Source organism: Pseudoliparis swirei, chromosome 4 (assembly GCF_029220125.1).
Source record: "Pseudoliparis swirei isolate HS2019 ecotype Mariana Trench chromosome 4, NWPU_hadal_v1, whole genome shotgun sequence".
NCBI classification, from domain to species: domain Eukaryota; kingdom Metazoa; phylum Chordata; class Actinopteri; order Perciformes; family Liparidae; genus Pseudoliparis; species Pseudoliparis swirei.
Window position 1 is genome coordinate 29,400,665 of NC_079391.1, and position 19,466 is coordinate 29,420,130.

General features: G+C 41.1%; 2 protein-coding genes across 7 annotated transcripts in view; both read left to right on the top strand.

Moving 5' to 3' along the window:
* The first annotated feature begins 1,682 nt into the window (after positions 1 to 1,682).
* LOC130192298 (sorting nexin-1-like) lies at positions 1,683 to 9,095 on the top strand. Its single transcript, XM_056412146.1, has 15 exons — positions 1,683 to 1,802; positions 2,697 to 2,850; positions 3,639 to 3,781; positions 3,886 to 3,946; positions 4,181 to 4,224; positions 4,359 to 4,500; positions 4,589 to 4,667; positions 4,827 to 4,902; positions 4,989 to 5,102; positions 5,725 to 5,818; positions 5,931 to 6,136; positions 6,261 to 6,404; positions 7,163 to 7,243; positions 7,748 to 7,819; positions 7,957 to 9,095. The coding sequence occupies exons 1-15, from the start codon at positions 1,683 to 1,685 to the stop codon at positions 8,005 to 8,007; spliced, it is 1,581 nt and encodes a 526-aa protein (XP_056268121.1). The 3' UTR covers positions 8,008 to 9,095.
* Positions 9,096 to 11,288: 2,193 nt separating this feature from the next.
* Positions 11,289 to 19,466, top strand: part of csnk1g1 (casein kinase 1, gamma 1) — a 34,750-nt gene continuing 26,572 nt past the window's right edge. For all 6 annotated transcript variants that reach the window (XM_056412148.1, XM_056412149.1, XM_056412150.1 and 3 more), the window contains exons 1-3: positions 11,289 to 11,495; positions 18,034 to 18,471; positions 19,019 to 19,059. In XM_056412148.1, the coding sequence (XP_056268123.1) occupies positions 18,285 to 18,471; positions 19,019 to 19,059 (228 nt within the window). In that variant the 5' untranslated portion in view covers positions 11,289 to 11,495; positions 18,034 to 18,284. The remainder of the gene's footprint in view (positions 11,496 to 18,033; positions 18,472 to 19,018; positions 19,060 to 19,466) is intronic.

Consider the following 19,466-nt stretch of genomic DNA (forward strand, 5'->3'; position numbering starts at 1 on the left):
CAACAAAACTATTCAGAAGCAATACTGAAAATAGATATACGTTTTCTGTTTTTCCTCAGTTATTGTTTATATTAAACTGAATATTTTATGGGTGTGGGTTGGTAAACAAGTAATTTAAATATCGATATAATACAATTTTTTTTTAAATCAAGCAGTTCAAGCTATTTATTGATTTAAGAAATTATTGCCAGATTATTTAATAATGAAAATAATTGGCAGTCGAGCCTTTAGTTTAAAGTGTATTTTGTCTGAGTTTGACCTTAAAAGGACAGCTGTTATATTTCAGCTTTTTAGCCTCATATTTAAATAATGAAAGCTGCTTTTATTACAGACTATTTAGTTAATGAGATCGTCTTTGTTCAGTAAGAAAATGTTCCAAAAAAATATTTCATTTGCAGAATTTAAAACTGAAGCACTTGATTCTTCATTATTTATTTTTTCTTTGTTTTTCTAGACTTCTCTCACATGGTTTGAGGTTTATCTGCACTGCAGATTATTATAAAGTTGAGGTTTTGGCAACCGGTCGTTTGATCACATTTCTAGCTCGATTCTTAGAAAACGTGATGACGTGAGACTGAATAAAAAATAAAATATAAAGGCTTTCTGCCTGAGTAGGTGACAGAAATGACTCACTCAGCATTTGGCTGATTGATCGTGTTAGTTTCAAGTTGATGCAACTGGAATAAAATAAAGTGTGGCGGGATATTAAAATAAACACATTTGAATAAACAAACATTTAAATAACGCTGACATGGACAACGGAGAAGTAAGCGGATTTCTGGAAAATGCTGCAATGATCAACTGACGGTAAATAGAAATAGTTCAATTTACAAAAATCATTCCTTCTTTCACTCTGTGGATAAATGGGACATCCTATTGTATCATGTGACTGTTTTAGAGGTTACCAAAGGGCCTTTCACCCGGACAGTCTTGACCCCATTTTAACTTCCTAGTCTGTGTAAATTATTATCTAATCAATAATAAGCGCCATGTTTTGTAGATTCAGATATTTAGTCACTTCAGGTAAGTTGCAGAGAAACACTTCTGCTTGATTTATGCAAGGAAATTAGAAATACTGTATCCTTATCAAAACAGCGTATAAATTCTTCCTCTGATTTGCAGCATCTGAACATGTTTATCAAAAAGTATCAACCTCAATTTTCATTCATACATCAAGATGTTTTAACACAAACACGAATGTGGCTACCTCAGCCCAACAATAATGACTATCCAAACTTTTACTGAGAGATATTTGTGAATATAGGAAAATGCTTTGTTTGATATTCAGGTAGATACATGTGTTACATCAGCAGTAGAAAATGAACAGATAAAACAAAGATTTCAGCAGAGTAAATAGGGAAAAAATGTGAAACTACATGAAGAAAAAAATATCAAACTTAAGATTTTTTCTTAATGTAGTTTTACATATTTTGTGTTCTATTTGACATTCTTATATCCGTATTTTTTTCCTCCATAAATATTATTGCCCTATTTTGAATGTTCTTTCTTTATATTTGTAGTAAAGGTTGTCCGCTTTAAATATCAATAAATAGACATAAAAAAAAATAGAAAAGTGAAACTATAAAGCAAGTTGTCAGGCGACCAGCAGGTGTCGCTGCAGCCGTTTCCTCTTCTTATTCGACTTCCGCCCGCGTCATCACTCCCCTCTCACAACACGGAATATGGCGGCCAGCACGGACCGAATTCCTCCTCCTTTCCCCGACACGGAGGAGCCGAGAGCCGCGCCGTATGACATGGCAGATGGAGACAGCGACGAGGGAGCGGACAGCTTCATTAATAACGTGTGTTTACAGCTCATTCTTATGCATTTCAGGGGATTATATCTGCTTTCTAAGGGAACGGGGCTGGAGTCAGCCTCTTTATCTGATCTGACCTGCATTCATGGCAGCCAACACGACTGACTGAGGGAGGCGAGGTACGAGCTCAGGCTTCGTGGAGAAAAGAAAACGGCTGGGATTCAGGAAGTTTGCCCAAATTCGTTTGAGCACTGCGCATCTTGTGCAGTGTTTAGCCGCAACTAACAGCTAGCTACTAACATTGTGCGTTGACGTTGGCCTCCTGTTCGTGGCCTGCCTGCCTAAAATAAAATTATTCGAATTCCGGTTAACGGCTCCATATTTGTCATTTAAGTTTAGTATCAGTGTCGCTTCGATAATGTCCACCCGTTTTCTTATTCGAGCCGTTATACCGCCCACGAGACACCCGGTAACTAACGGTAACTGTCACTTTAAATGCCCCCCCTTGTGTTGGTGTATATTCTGTATCATGTCACCTCTCGTGTTTGTGTATCTGGTGAGGGAAGAAGTATTCATATACTTTACTTGTACAATCTACTTAAGATGTCAAAAGTAAAAAATAACGTGACTCTTTACGCAGGATGGCACCTTTCTACAGTTTATTATTATTATTATTACTAGGAGTATTATTATACAATATTATTGTTTGTATCACCAACCAAATATTGTAAGATAATTTTAACGTTTTATTTTAGTTACATTGTTTACTCTGGAGTAGTCAAATGGTGTTTTTTAATGTAAAAAGTAATAATACGTGTCAAATAGATTTAGTGGAGTATAAAGTGTGACAAAAAGAATAGACTCAAGTTTACACACGCACCATAGATTACTAATCAACGTTCCGCCTCTGGTATTTAACCGTGTGCTTACTGTCTGCAGAGCAACCCTGTGGCTGTGAGTCGAGGAGTCTCTCAGCCTCCAGATCTGTTTGGTGAAGAGGAGGAAGAGGAGGAGGAAGAAGAAGAGGCAGAGGCCAGCAGCACCGCTGCCAAGGCCAACGGAGTTCACTCTGATGATAACGACCTGTTTGCTGGTTAGGAGACATTTTTCTGTCCATTTCGATCCCACTTTCTTTGTATTCGCGGCGCTTCGTTCATGTGAGATGATTTATTACGTGTCTAGGTCGTGCTCAACTATTTTAATTCCCATCTTAAAGGGATTCAACTCACTGATCAATTATTGGAGTGATCGTTTTAGCAGTCGCTTGGAGACGGCAAATGTGTGACAGTGAGACTGCGTTCCGAACTTTGAGTGTATAGTTTTAAAGATGTGGGTGTTTACTCGGCAGGAGAAATCTAATATAAGATGTTTGAGTTGCATTATGAGAAATGGAGGATCCAGTGTTTTTTTAACTTGACCCCCATACTCAGAACATAAAGTCAGGATGCTTCTGCCGCTTCAGTTTTACTGTAATTCTGTGCAATATGAACACACTCGGCTGACTAACTCAGCAAATCTAAACGTTCTTCAATAAATGAGAACATACTCGGTACCATTTTATTCTTTTCATTTGTCTCACTCAAGACTATACAATATCATGCGTTTATTTTTCTATTCATTTTTTAATTGAAATGACTGATATCTGATAATGCTTGTTTTCATCATTTAAATTATCTGCTGTGAATAAATATTGTTCTCATGATGCGTTCAACAACCTGTATGAGTTTATCATAAATGACACCGAGTCATTGAACATAAAACAACTCTCACTCACTTTTCGGTTGAAATACAGTTTTGTGAAATGCCTCTGCATGTATAAAGCTCTTTCTTTTTCTTTCTGAATAACTCACACAATACTAAAAAGGTCTTCTCCTCCCCCAGAGGCCCACGTGAAGCTGAGCGCAGACACGCCCGGCAGCTCAGGCCGAAAGGAGCTCTCCACCTCCTCCGGCCCTCCTCCTCTTCCTCCATCATCCTCCTTCACCCAGAGCCCAGCAGCCATGCAGCCCACCTCCCTGGAGCAGGTACGACAGCCGAGCCCTGCTTCCTTTAAAAAAAAAAAAGCAGTTCCTTTCATGCACGTTTTTCCCGCGATGGCTACTAGTTGTGTTTTTCTCCTGGTTTACAGTTGGAGGAGGAAGAGGACAGTTTTGATGTTGATGTTGCCGTCACCAACCCTGAGAAAGTCGGTCAGTCTCTTTTTTTCTTTGTGTTTGTTGAAACGTTAACACAGCTATCTGTAATTCCCAGTTTAATCAGATGTGATGTAGTTGACGATTTATAGCAGTGTAGAGTTTAAACTTGTATTGTTATGTCTTATTTTTCGCAACCTCGATAATTTAAATGCACTGACGCATTAGTTTCAGATGGATTTCTCATTCATTCTCATCTTTAATTTATTTCCAATGTTTCTGTCCCACTAGGAGATGGCATGAATGCATATGTGGCCTTCAAAGTCTCCACCAGGGTCTGTAGAAAAGCTAATTATCCTCCTTATATCGTGTCTTTATTTTTGTACATGGCTCTTAAATCGGTAAACATTTTGCCTGCTGTCGTACATTTTTTGTTTTTAAAGTCCTGTGTCCCCGTCTGTGCTCTCAGAGCTCCTTGGCCATGTTCAGGAGCAAAGCCTTCTCTGTGAGGAGGCGCTACAGTGACTTCCTGGGTCTTTACGAGAAGCTGTCGGTCAAGCAGTCGCTCCACGGCTGCATCATCCCACCGCCACCAGAGAAAAGTGTCGTCGGTGAGTCTTAAAGTGTGCGCCGTGCTTGTTTGTGTGTATATATATTGTTTGTACATCTCTTTTGGTGACTGTCACGTGGAACCAACAGGAATGACCAAAATGAAGGTGGGAATGGACGACCCGTCCTCGGTAGAGTTTGTGGAGAGAAGACGAGCAGCTCTGGAGAGGCAAGGATCCAAATCCCTGTTCCACACAGTGATGTTATTAATGAGACGATAACTAACGTTCATATTTCTACACATGCCCATGCTTTTGTGTGCATGTTTTATGTGTTTGGCCACTATTACTTCTTACTCATTGTTTCCTGCTTTTGTGGTTTCCTGTAGGTATCTTCAGAGAGTCGTGTCTCACCCATCGTTACTCCAAGATCCTGACGTCCGTGACTTCTTGGAGAGAGAGGAGGTGGGTTTTTAAGGACGTGAAAAGATGGATAATAACTTAGGATTGTTGGGAATGACTATTGAACTGTGTGTGTTGTGTGTTTTCAGCTTCCCAGAGCAGTGAGCACCCAGGCGCTGAGTGGAGCCGGCTTCCTCAAAATGATCAATAAGGCATCCGATGCGGTCAACAAGATGACCGTCAAGATGAACGAGACAGACACTGTGAGGGGAATTCAGAGCAAGTGTTTTCAGGAGCCCGTTGTGCATGTGGACATACATTAAATCATGATGTCATCGAATTGGACATGTCCACTGTTGGATAGACTATGAAGAATCATTGGAGGCACCAGAATATTTACACCACGATGCGATGAGTATCCAAAAGTCTTGTAAGGAGAGGCGATGAAGGACATTTTAGCAGTTTGAATTATGCTAAGTATTCAAGATTTGGGAGTTATCATTTTATTTTTCATATACACATGTGAGTAATCCTAAACTCCCAAGCAATGCACACTGCAAGTACAAGCAATTATGAATAGCTGAGTAAAACACAATATCAGTTTAAAATACTGTATATATCATAAAAATATATATTTAATGAGCAAAATATAGATGCTGGTAAACATGTGAAAAAGTCTAAGTGTATCCAAGATGGTAAACATCTGAAAGTGAGGCGAACAGTGTCTGTAATGTGAGTGCAGTATTTAAATGGTACTATTGTAGGTATGCATAAACATCGTATTGTATGCCTGTTTTTCTAGGACAAACAAACCATTGTAGAGATGATGAGGTTGCTTTGGTGTATTTGTTTTTTCCCCTGCTCATTTCACTCTGTCGGTCTCAGTGGTTCGAGGACAAGTTCCAGGAGGTGGAGATCGAGGAGCAGCAGTTGAGGAAGCTTCAGGCGGTGGTCGACTCCCTCGTCAACCACAGGAAGGGTGAGCTGCACATCTCCTTTTGTTGTTGTTGAGGAAAACGGACGATTGGCGCGCAGCTCCCGTGGTCTTTCAGGGCGAAACCAGTCGACTGAATGCGCCTCCTGTTTCCCAGAGCTGTGTGGGTGCACGGCGGTGTTCGCCAAAAGCATGGCCATGTTGGGCAACTCCGAGGACAACACGGCCCTGTCACGGGCCCTGTCCCAGCTGGCGGAGGTGGAGGAAAAGATGGAGCAGCTGCATCGGGAGCAGGCCGCCAGCGACTTCTTTGTCTTCGCAGAGCTGCTGTCCGACTACATCCGCCTGCTGGGCGCCGTGCGCGTAAGCGCCCCCGAACAAAGCTCGAGTTGGAATCCTGCATTTTGTCAGAAGCGACACAATGGCGGGCGGCGGAGTCGTCTCTTAGTTCAGGCTTCTCTGTTTGACGAGTGTCGGGTGTCCACAGGGGTGTTTTGACCAGCGCGTGCGGGCGTGGCAGCGATGGCAGGATGCTCAGAGCACGCTGCAGAAGAAGAGGGAGGCCGAGGCCAAGCTGCTGTGGGCCAACAAGCCGGACAAACTGCAGCAGGCCAAAGACGAGATCACCGAGGTAACGGACGCCGTGATCCGGTGGCCATCTTAAAAGAACAGTGAACCAGACAGCCAATGGCTCACGTGGAGCTGTGCTGGTCATTTGGTTCTGGAGGGAGTGCGAGACCTTTTTATTTGTATTCCTGCCCAGGAGACTTCTCAGGACAACATTATCTAGCTCTCGTCAAAGGAGCCGATTTCAATGTTTTCTATTGGTTTGTTTAGTATTTGCAGCCAAATCTTCAGTGAAGAGAACAGAGAATAGTAATCATTTACTAATTGATTAATCGTTCGAGTTAAATTGTCCATTTGCTTGTTCCGGCTTCTCAAATGTGAGGATTTGCAGCGTTTCAATGTTTCTCTAAGACTGAATTTTATATATATATTCTTAGACAAACCATGGGCTTTGTGACATTCCCTTTTTACTGTTTTCTGATATTTTATATATTTAACAATCAATTGATTAGTCAAGAAATATTGTATAGATGTATTGAAAAATATCTGATATGAATCCATTTCCGACATGCCTCTTGTAGTGTTTTGTGCCATCAGTTCTTTATTTTCTATAAAAGTGTTTCCCATTTCTTTACAGATGTTTTCAGATTGGATCCATTACTGTATTTGTAGATTCGGACATCCTGTGTGACCAAAACAGAAGCTCATTGTTTTTAGTTAAAGGAATATTAAGTGTCATGTTCTTATATCACACACTGGAAAATATCAGGACATGAATGTTTTCGTGATTGTTTTTGTTTTCCTCCTCACATTTGTGCTCAGTGGGAGGCGAGGGTGACTCGGCACGAGAGAGATTTCGACAGGATCGGCACGACTGTACGCAAGGAGGTTCTCAGGTTTGAGGTATGTGTATGTTTCTAGAATTATTCTAAAAGGTGAAAAGTTTGTCGGTGGATCAAAAGAAAAGAAAAAATCTAGTTTGATCCAAAATTGTAATATGACGATAACACTTAAACAAGTGCCCTGAAAAAAAAAAGGATGCGATCTGAGCACATGGATATGATATGAGCTTTTATAATAATAATTATTTTATTTATTTTAATTATTAATTATGTACGAGTGTTTTGACATAAAACATGCATGAAGACGGATTGATGTCATTTTTCCAGATGCAAAAATTAAACAATTCTTCTGAGGTGTCTCTTAGCCTTTTAATTTCTGCTCACTGGTAGAATTTTCTTTTGGGTGAGATGAAATCTGATATATATATATTTTTTATCTTTAAAATGTGTATTTATACTTCCTACAATGACACTGATGAGTGGCACACTATTCCTATTAGACCATCAGACTATTTCCCCTCTCCCCGTGCACTTTTAAAAGTAGATCCACGTTTTGTATTTTCAGAAAGAGAAAGCCAAGGACTTCAGGACCCAGCTGGTCAAATACCTGGATGCAATGCTGCAGTCTAAACAACGGGTAAACGCTCACGTACACTTTACTTTATTCATGCCTCCCAAAGTGTTCCCATAAGCGAAACCTATGAATTACTTTTTTTTGTGATTGCGACACATTTTAACCGTCTTTTCCCTCCTATGGTTCTGATTCTATTCCAGCTTGTAAAGTTCTGGGAGGCGTTCCTGCCAGAGGCAAAGGCAATAGCTTAATGGAGAGGGAGACACCCCACTGGGTCTTTTTTTTTTAAGACCCCCCCCAACTGCCTTTTTTCGAACACTTTACCTCTTGACCGTAAACTGAGAGGACAATTTTGAAACAAACAAGAAACTTTCATCCATTTGTTTTTCTTTCTCTCTTTGGAATCGTAGTGTATTCTCTTATCTTGTACAGTTCTTTGATATGATAAGATGCCGCGTTGACGACACATTTCTTTGGCGGAATTCCTTGTGTTGATGTTCACTGAAAGAGGGTATAAAGCAGGAGATTAACCTGGCTGTAATATTTGTGAAAATGTATTTATGTTTCTCGCTTAAACCAGTATATCAAGGTGTTAACACTAAGGTACGGCCCTCGGGTAACACCTTACTATCCATAGTTTACGTTAGAAGATAGACGTTTGTAAATCATTCCAGCCTCTAACAGCTTATGTTGATGAATGCTTGTCAGATGATGTTTTGATGCTCGGAAATGCATTGTACAGTTGGAAATGTTGTTTTTGTGTTTTTTTATTTTTTTTATTTACCAGAACACCACTACTGAGGACTGAGGTAATGTACAAGGAGTATTGGCACAATATTAGGTCATAGAAATCATGTGAAAACTCAAAGATGTGACAGGGTTTCAGTCGGGGTCAGAGTTGTTACAAAGATGATGAAAGAAACGTACAGGTTGAACAAATGCAATCTCCCAATTGTTGGTGTTTTCTACGATGATGTATTTGCTCAAATTGTGTTTATTATATGATTAGATTTTGTTTGTTTTCCACAACAGTTTCAAGTTCTTAAGTCCAGAACTTGTAACTTGTCTGCCCGGAAAAGACTTTTGACATGTATGTACAGCAACTACTGTCCGATATTATTAGTAACCACACGTTTTTTTGATAAATTGGTTAAACTATGACGGAGAAGCGCAGACATTCACTTATTTTCATATTCAGCATTTGTAGGTGTAGTTCTGTCATGTCATCTTTATGTGAGAATGTGCTCTTATTTTTGTAACCACTTTTCATTGGCACACACATTTTCCTGGAAATGCAAAACAGGTAGATGTACAAAATAAATATGATCGTTTAAGCTTCGGGGACTGGTTTAGTGTTTTCTTGCTTGTTGTCCTGTTTCAGTTTGTTATCATGGTGGGATTTTCGTGATGCCGATCATTTATGAATTTTTCAGAACAATTTTTTTATGTTAATGTCTTTTTTTCTTATGGATTCAACGCTTATCAATTGACCATTGTGTTCTCTCCTTCAGTGATAAATCGAAAACTTAACAGACATTTAGTTAAATTTTTTGAGGGCTGTAATTGGCATAACTACGACTGGAGCACAGTACTTTGTTCATGCCTTCGATAGGTCCACATACTCTCAGACACTCAAGTCAAGTCTTTTATTGTCAGATACACAGGGTCAGACTGGGCACTGAAATTCTTAGGACAAGGCACCACACAACAACTACCATAGCATAACATAACATGACATACACACTGTACAAGAACTCTGAACATAGTACTAACATATATACATATAATACACATAATAACTAGACTACAGACAAATGGGAGTAGCAGGAAGTGAAAGCAGGTAGTGCAATAGAAAGTGTAAGTGTAAGTACAAGGCTGAAAGTGACAGTGTATGTAAAGTGACGAGTGTAAAGTGTCGAGTGCAAAAGTGTCGATCGTGTGTCAGTGTCCATTGAGCAGCCTGATGGCTCTCGGGAAGAAACTGTTCTCCAGTCTCTGTGTGCGAGACCGGATACTACGGTACCGCCTTCCAGAAGGCAGCGGGGTGAACAGGCTGAAGGCTGGATGATGGCAGTCCTTTAGGATCCTGCCAGTCTTCCTGAGGCATCGTGTGGTATGTGTCCTGCAGGGCTGGGAGCTCCCTACCGATGATGAACTCCGCAGTCCTGACCACACTACGTAGGGCCTTGCGGTCCTTGGCTGTGCAGCTCCCATACCACACTGTGATGCACCCAGTCAGGATGCTTTCTATTGTGCATCTGTAGAAATTGGTGAGGATGACTGAATCCATGCCAAACTTCTTCAGTCTCCTCAGGAAGAAGAGGCGCTTCCGGGCCGCTTTGACCACCTTGTCTGTGTGAGCAGACCAGGTGAGGTCGTTGCTGATGTTGACCCCGAGGAACCTGAAGCAGCTGACCATTTCCACTGCAGAACCGTTGATACACTCTCAATAATAGTGTATGGCTAATGCTGCGTTCACACCAAAAGCTTTTGTGAATGCTGCTTTAAGGTATATTTTGTTAAAGCAGAACTATTCTGGGGTCAAATATTTATTTGTCATAAAAAAAGGGGCTTGCTTCCACATAAAAACCTACTTAGGAAAAAGTATTAATTATAGCAATTCCATTACTACAACAACTAATCAGGTCCACGTGATATGATCGAAAGCTACAATAAAGCTGGAAGTGGACTTTGACTTTAGATTGTTCTGTCAGCTGTTGTTTCCAAGGTCAAGAATTAACTTTTGAGGCTCTATTTAAATTGCGTTGCTTGTCTTGTAAATATTAGCAGAATATTAAAGGACTCATAGGTATCGGAAGCAAAAAGACAAATGTGATCAGGACATTCTATATATTTATGTTAGTTATCTGCAACATTATGAAATCACCTTGGCAATACATTGATTTGATAAAGCTAAATCTTTCTTTTAAGTTATTAGACTTTCCAACAATATGTATGTATATATATACATATATATGTGTATATGTATGCATATATATACATATGTATGTATATATCATCAGTAGTAGGCTCGAAGCAAACCTCACGTAAGCATATTAATAACCTAATAAAAGACTAATCAAATAACCAAAGGTTCTCTTCGACTAACTCTTTACAAAATGTTATTCTTCTTTTCATGTAGTTCATATAAAGCAGATATACAAATCTATAATATTTGTTTGATATTTCGTTTTCTTATTCTCCAATATGATTACAAAAATAAAATATAAATTAAAAAATGTAAAAAATGTATATAGTTCTAGACAATCACATCATAAAGACAAATAAATGATCAGCTTTCTATTCTTTATCACATAATTACTTAAGCTTTCCCCCCAGGGGAACGTGTGCACAGCCCTCCCTGACGTAACATCAGGCGTGATGGGACAATAATGAATGCATCCCGTATCAGTCCTGACCCGGACGTGTGCGTCGGGAAGCGGGCGGTGCCGGGTTTTTTTTTTTTTTTTACTACATCCGGTATGTTTCGAACCTTTTCAACGAGAGCAGCGAAGAATGGAGCGAGCCGCTAACGCTCCGCTGATAGCGTAAAAACATCAGCCACAACAAGTGACAACCGCAAAACAACCAACAAAAAACCTTCACGTGAAGCCGCCCGCCCCACGCCGACGCCCCCACCCTTCACGCGGGGGGATAATCGTTGTACGTTTCGGACGTGACAAAAAACAACCCCCGGGAGCCGAGTCCCGGTCGTCTGGATATTTAAATCACAGAGCAGGTGAGCCGCGGTGTTTGGTTTGAACATTCCGCTGTGAGCCGTTGCTCGTTCAGCTAATATCTCCGTTGCTATCGGAGCTAATTTCCTTGTTGCTCCCCGTCCAGCTGTCACCTAGCCGTCAGTTGGTGTCGGCTAAGGCGTTAACACCCAGCAGTGGGGCGGACCGCTTTATCGGCCGTCTCTTAACTAAACGTATATATTAAAAACTAAAACGTCTGTGTCGCAATGAGTGTGATAATATGTGTGAAACTGGGAGCAGCTCAGCGACGTTCAGCCGAGCTCCATAGCTCCGTGGCTCCGGTTCTTCAGGGTTCCCGATGAGCTAACTCGGCTAGCGGTTAGTTAATCGATGTGTGACCGTCACTAGTGTTGGGCTTTGTCCGCCAACCGCCCGCTCGCTTCCTTGTTTTGATTTGTACCGGAGCAAGGGAGGTGGGGGGGCCTCTGTCGGATCCATCATTCTCTTATATACTAGCCTCTGTTGCCTCTCTGAAACACCTCCCTAGCGCACAGACTGTTGTCTCTGGTAACGGATGCAGAAGACGGGATATGAAGTGAATTCGTGTTTACGTGCAGACCCTCTTTTCCTCTCGGACACATAGTTCTATTGCAGAGAACTGCTGCAAGTTATTGTGAGTATTATTTAAATGTTTGTATTGTCCTTGTCCTCGCTAAGCTGCATAGATGGCTTATTATTGAAGCAATAGAGTGATCGGTTACCTCTTTTATCTGGTAAACTAATTGGTTTGGGGTAATTTCCCACAGTGCAAACCCACTTCTGAAGTCATCTTTAGTGAATTATTACTTGCTGGGCACTTACCCAAATTAAGACCATGTGGATCCATGGTAAATTATTGTTGTCTTCTTTTTTTTTAAAGAGTCAAACTTCTCTGAATGGGAGCTTGAGCAAACCTCACTGTTCACAGCCTTGAATTGAGGAAAATCCAGAAAAACGAGTGTAAATGCATTTTACTTGTATATACATACGTATATTCAGAACATTTTTGCATCATTGCAGATTTTGCAGGTAACTGTTTACATGCCAAACGTGGTGACTGCTCCGTCCTTTTACCATGCGTGCAGTTCATTACTGGGAGCATAAAGTTGTCTTCCCAAAACAAAAAACACATACTTTTGCTGATTATGCAATAAATGTACGATTTGTTTTTGTAGATCAAACTCTTGGGTGGAGTTAGGATGTGGTTGCACAGCTATGTGCGCTTTTTTATTGTTCTCTGTGAAATCAATGGAGAAGGAAGACTGAGTAATCCAAATCCCCCCCAGTAGTTCATGAGAGCTGGCTTTAAGGAGAGAGAGGCAGCTGTTTGCTGGCACTGCCAGTCGGAGTCTGCACTCTTGGCAGACCCCCCTCTCGGCTGATCTTTACGCTGAAGGTTAATCACTCCACTCAGTCTTTATGTTTCAGTAAAAATGAAAAGATGTCAACAGATAAATCACTTTTTTAATAGATGCTAATCAGCTGGAAGCCTCTCCGGTTTCTCCATTTATTCTGACGGGTACATTTATGGACTAATCAAGGTTTTTAAATACATTTTTCAATGCTGCCGAAGGGAAATAAACCAGTGAATGGTGCTGGGTTTGAAAACCAGCTATTAACCAATTGCATCAAGTTTCTCGAACTCTTGAGAAATGTTTAGTTTCTGATTACCGACAACGTTGGAAACCCCCTTTTTGTCAGTCAGGCTTACCGTTGGGCGTCGTGCCAGCGATCAGACAGGAAACGGTGTGTGAAATCCCTGCTTCATAATCTCCAGTGAGGCTAGGACATTAAATATATGCTGACTCATGTTTCCAGCCGAGAGAATAGTGGTGATGAGATCAGCAGAATGTGTCGTCATGGCCTCTGGATCTATAGAGTCTCGTCACTCATGTGACACATTTCATTCAAAGGCGTGAAGCGGCTCGACTTGAACGGTGTGTTTACTGTTAATTATACCCGGTGGTATTATTGCATTATTTTTGTTTTATGGCCACTGGTACGCGGTGAGGTTAGCTCATCAATTAAATTGCGAGTGCAGTTTTTTTTTCAGGAAGTAAAATGAGTGAAGTTTGCGTTCAATGTAAAACGGGTGTATTGATCAATGCACTTAATTGTTACTATTAGTTGCGCAGCCGTGAAGGCCAAGCCCGAGTAATGAAATGCCTCAATGCAAATGAGTACCGTTTCAAACCTCTTACATCTTTACCATCAAACAGGTAGCCACGGTTACCGGCTAACTACTCAAGTCCAGGGTGAAACCTGACGAAAGGTTCCCCTTTGAAACGCGACGATGACGCTCGGAGCAACAACCGAACCTGAACCCGACCTCTCGGCTTTTCTCCAACCGACCAAGTTTTGCTCGTTCTCTCCCGTGGAGACGGAGGAGGACGTGAATCAATTCTGGATCGTCTGATTCCCGGTCCTCATGCCGCTCTGTCAATATCTATTCCCTTTTATTAGTGCCTGCATATCGCTGACATCAGGGTGTTTCGATGTGATATCTTAATCATATTAGAAAGGAACTTTTATTTTTATTTGCATGGATGAAAAATGCTATAATCGCCCAAACAATGCCACGCCTGGCCAAACCCAAAATGTACGACATATTGGGATTTGTTAACAAATGCATGCCGTCCAAAAATAATAATTGCTGAACAAATTGGAACGGAAAGTGTTAATGGGATCCGTATTGATAATAATCCTTTCATGTTCACTCTTTTGTGAGAAGCAAAAAGTACTTTAATAGGATGCCAGAAGGCGTGTATCCTCAAACACATCCTCTTTTTTTATCAGGAGACGTGGCGCCTCTGCAGGGATTAAGGCCGGGGGGATTCCCTACGTTGCAACCAAACCGAAGAAGCCATTTGTAGAGACCACAGGACGTTTAACTGTCCGGCGGGTTGCTGCTTGTTCTTTATTAATTAGGCAGTCGACTGCATTTAAACAGACCTTACCCGTGACATGTCATCTGTAAGTCCACTTTAACAAATCAACACGAGCATCCTCTAAAATAATGCAATCCACCACAACGCTGCCACGTAATGTCCTATAATAATGCAGTTTCATCTGAAATGTAATATATATATATTTTTTAATGCATTGGTTTTATTGCGAGGCTATAATAGTGGATTGCATTACATTTGAATAATAATCAGCACATGTGTGCGTTAATAAAACCAAGCGGCTCATTGCAGCATGTAGTGTGATACGCCTTTTGTAATGAATGGTTATGGAGGTTTTGCTGCAGTATGAATTAAATTTGTGTCCCTCCTGTAATGTTTATTTCCCCATCCTGCTCCTCCAGCAAGGCATGTCTGGGCATGTTTAAATTGCAATGTGGCTGTGCTAATCTTACTCCTCAGAAACACTTTTTTTGCAGTAGGAGTTTGGATATAATTTGCTCCAAATGAACTGGACTAAAACTAGCCCTGGGTCAGCCTTGTGTGTCGCCTTATCATCCATAACAATAAACGTGTGTCTCAAAAAAAATAGATATTAATAAACCTTAGCGCCACTATTGTAGAAATCTATAATGTTTTTAAACATTTGATCGGCCTTGATTTACACGGTAACAAATGTCAATGTGACCAGTTGGAATCGATCACTCACCCCTTAAAAAACAAATGCGCCCCTCTCAAATAACGTGAAACATTACATAACCTGACTGAATCTTATTATTGTCGTAAACCTCTTTGAAAATGTGTGTGTGTGTCTGTCATCCTGCGGCCACCGTGGCGTTTGTGTGTGCAGATGGTCTTCAATCAGGAGAAACACCTCGCTGGGCTAATCTAAACACTGCTGCGCCCGGGATCGGCGCGGCCTACAGGATGATTATGTGCACAATGGAAACTGTTGCAGCTCGCCGTTTGTCGTTTGCCGCAAACCTGTTTTATAGCCCTGTTGTTCCCCTCGTGCTTTTATGTAAGCGCAACAGTGCACAGTTGCCCTTGAGAGCGAACTCGCCGTCTTTGATGGTGAGATCTGTGCAGGCAATACTGAGCATGAGTCATCCGGAAGCCCACACACAAATGCTTTTCAGCAGCAGCCTTTTCCATGCTCAGGAATCACAGCGTTGTCATGAAAACATTACTGGCTGTTGTTTTATTTCATTTTATTGAAAGCAGAAAAAGTTCCTTTAAAAAAAAAAAAGGGAAACGGTACTTTTTTCTTTTTTTTATGCGTTTCATGTCTATGTAATTAGTTTAACTGGATATCTGCCCGATTTACCGGCAATGTTTTTTCAGCTGCTTGTTTCAGAGTTACAGAATAGGAAGTAGCCAGAGAGGTCTGGAACTGATAGACATCAGATCAAGACATCTGGAGTGATATCATGTCATTCACCTACTTCCTTAATGCTTTACCTGTGTAATCCTTGCCCGTGATGGAAGGAGATCCGTCCGTGAACTCGACGAGATCCAACCCGCGTCCGTAAAGTGAAGCCTTCTGCTCGCAGACGTAGCTTTTATATAACCGTTTACATAATACTCCCCGCTGACATTGTCTGCCAGGCTTTAGCTGTGGGTGGTGGAGACCCTTCGATGCCTTGTGTGATCACAAACTACGACTTTGAGGTTTGTGTTGATGCTCCAACTATTTACTGGTGCTTTCTGTGACCACCGTGACTGGGGGACGTATCTCTGGAGCTCAGCAGACGCTGTTTCCAGTAAGCCGGGCCCGTCCTCGCTTAGCGAGCGTCTCGCTGACTCGTTACCTTCCAATGTGCAGGGTTCGTACGGTCATGGAAAACCTGGAAAAGTCAGGGAATTTTAAAATGGTCATTTCCAGGCCTGGAAAAGTCATGGAAAAAACTTAAATTCTAAAAGTTTTGGAAAAGTCATGGAAATTTGGTATAATTACATGTTCATTTACGCAGAGTTTGAAATAATTAATAGTTTTTTTTAACCCTCCTGTTACCTTTAGGGTCAATTTGACCCCATTCAATGTTTAATGTCGGTGTTCTTTGGGGTCAATTTGACCCCAGGCTGTTTTTCACTGTGTCAAACATATCAGAAATATCAACTTTTTTATATTTTTAAAGGGCTATTTAGGTAGTCAACAAACAAACATAAAGTACCTCACACTTAAACTTGGGAAACAATATTAATTCTAATAATTTTCTGGAGGTTTTAATTGCTGGGGTCAAATTGACCCCGAGGGTAAAATATGTTAGTAAATGTTAAGGGAACAGGAAGACGCTCAAAATATAAGCCGTCGTACGCTCTCAATACGCAACATTTTCTACATTTTTTATGTTTATACCGAGATGTCAGTTTGGTCATGGACATTTGGTTTAAAGTCATGGAAAAGTCCTGGAAATCCATTGGTCAAAATGTGTAAGAACCCTGAATCTGGGTTAAACTCTCAATCTCACGTTAAAGTGAAATCTTTGATTGATTCATTTGATTTTAGTGTTAAAATGCCATTAAATGTGCTCAAGTGTTTACTGGTGACTTCTCACGTCGTGGTCCTGTTGATTAATTTTGTAAAAGTTTTGTAAAAGCCTTTTTCTCAATTCTTAAAATGAAATGTCCAGCCAATGTAGCTGCCCCGCCATGGCTCTCTGTGCATGGTCTGTGATGTGGAGCTCTTTTATTCAGCTCTTACTGCATTGTTCCCCACATCATATTGACAGTGAAAAGATAAATGAAAGAATATATGCCTCACTCCCACCTCGAGTTTATTGTGTGACAGCGTTCCTCCACTTCTTGAAGCAGAGAGGCATGTTTTTTAAGTAAACCGTCTCAATGTGGAATTACTTTTGAATTGACGGTGTTTTTAATGTGCTAGTGTTTGGAATGAAGTGTTATTACCTTCGCATTGAAAATGCGGGAGGTTATGTTTTGATCGCCGTGTATTTGTATGCGTGCGTGTTATTCGCATAAGTCAAAAAGTATTAAACCAAATCGCATGAAATTTGGTGGGATGATTGGTTATTATCCGGGGACCATTTGATTAGATTTTGGGATTGATCGGGTCAAAGGTCAAGGTCATGAAAAGGTCCAAATCTTCTTTTTACCATAGCACGGTCAATTTTTATGTTCATAATTCAATGCCCAATCTTGTGATATGCGAAGGTATGCGCTCTACCGAGTGCCCATTCTAGTTTTAACCCTCCTGTCGCCTTCGGGTCAATTTGACCCGATTCAATGTTTAATGTCGGTGTTCTTTTGGGAGTCAACAAACAAACATAAAGTACCTCACACTTAAACTTGGAAAACAATATTAATTCTAATAATTTTCTGGAGATTTTAATAGCTGGGGTCAAATTGACCTCAAGGGTAAAATATGTTAGTAAATATAAAGGTAACAGGAGGGTTAAACATTGAATCGGGTCATATTGACCCGAAGGCGACAGGAGGGTTAAGTGTGTTTATGCCTACAAGACATTCACACAGTAACTTTTTGTTGAAAGAAGAATCTGACTGGAAAGGATCAGCCCACATCTTGTCGTTGTGAGACAACTTCTTCCACGCCGCAATGTTCCACGCGATGCTCTCTGTGGAAAGTCAATGTCTTTTCTCTTTGTGTTTGTTCCAGGTCTCCCTCCTTCTCCTTCCTGTGACAGATGTGGAGGCCAGAGATCCGCCTGTCCAACAACTGTTAGAGGGCGACGGGCTGAGGACCGGTGGGGAGAGGAGTGCCGGTTAGCTCTGCCGGGTGCCGTCTCATGAGAGTGACCGTGCCATCCAGGCACTGCCAGTGACCAGGGCTGTGGCTGCGGTGGGCCCGGCCCAGGAGGCCTTTTTGTACATCACTCCGGGCTCCCGCTGACCTGTGCTGCTCACGCCATGGATCAACCGAGGGATAAATACGGCGAGCGGCCCGCCAGGACCACGAAAGTTTCCCAGGGCAGCCGCAGCGGACACTCCTCCCGACCGTCCGGCTCCTCCGGCTCCTCCGGGGTTCTCATGGTGGGGCCGAACTTCCGCGTGGGCAAGAAGATCGGCTGTGGAAACTTTGGTGAATTGAAGCTCGGTAAGTTTGAATCTCGTGTGAATTGGTTCAACGCGTACAACGGAATTACCGAGTGAATTTGGAAGAATTTAAAGAATCATTTGAAGAATCACTTTTTAAAATTGCCGACTGAAGTTTAGTCACGACTGCAACCATGACTAGGTCCACCTAACCGAAACTAATGCGACGTAATACAATCGGAAAAAGTTGTTCAGGTTTGTTCACAGCTGTATTGCATTACACTGAGATGTTTCAAAGACTAAAACCTCACTATAATTTTCATGACAAGACCGCTGTATTAGAATACATTATATTTAGTAAGGTGTACATAGAAACTAAGTATATATTCAAGGAGAGCTGAAAAAAATAAAGAACACGATTGAATAATTTTCTGCTCCAGAATTTTTTTATGTGAATCTTCCAAAATTTAAAACATTTAAATAAAATACAAACTTCACTCAATCCGACACAATCACTCGAAAGTGTTTCCTTTTCCCCGGTGAACCTTTTGTAAAGTCTTAAGTGGTGTATTTACTTTTAAAAAGCCTTCTTTTCTGTCCTATTCCAGGTAAAAATCTCTACACCAACGAGTATGTAGCTATTAAACTGGTAAGTGCACACGTTCTCTCTCTGCCTGATTCCTCACCTCTGCTTATATAATTATCTCCTGCAAAATGCTGCATTAAACGCATTTACGTAACTGCATAATGAAGGACTCGGAGTACTTTTTTTTCAGTGATCCGTCTAAAACGTTACTGAAATGATATCATTTCAATGCTGCGTTGTGTTATTAAGTACACACACACATTGTATGTTGTTTATTGCCACATGCAGTTGATATGACTCCGGCGCTGTGCTCGGGTGTCACAGTGAGGAGGTTGGCAAGGTGTGTCTTTCCAGAGGCTGCTTGACTGGAAATTATGAATCCTGACTCATGCTTTTATTGTTGTTTCACTGGAAAGTAGTAGAGGCCAAATTACAGTCCTCAAGTATTAAGTTTGCTAAAGCAAATAGTT

Excerpts from the sequence above, each read along its gene's own strand:
- LOC130192298 (XM_056412146.1), top strand. The coding sequence starts at position 1,683 with ATGGCGGCCAGCACGGACCGAATTCCTCCTCCTTTCCCCGACACGGAG. Across the intron at positions 2,851-3,638 it reads TGATAACGACCTGTTTGCTG|AGGCCCACGTGAAGCTGAGC; the intron begins GTTAGGAGACAT and ends CTCCTCCCCCAG. Across the intron at positions 5,103-5,724 it reads AGATGAACGAGACAGACACT|TGGTTCGAGGACAAGTTCCA; the intron begins GTGAGGGGAATT and ends TGTCGGTCTCAG.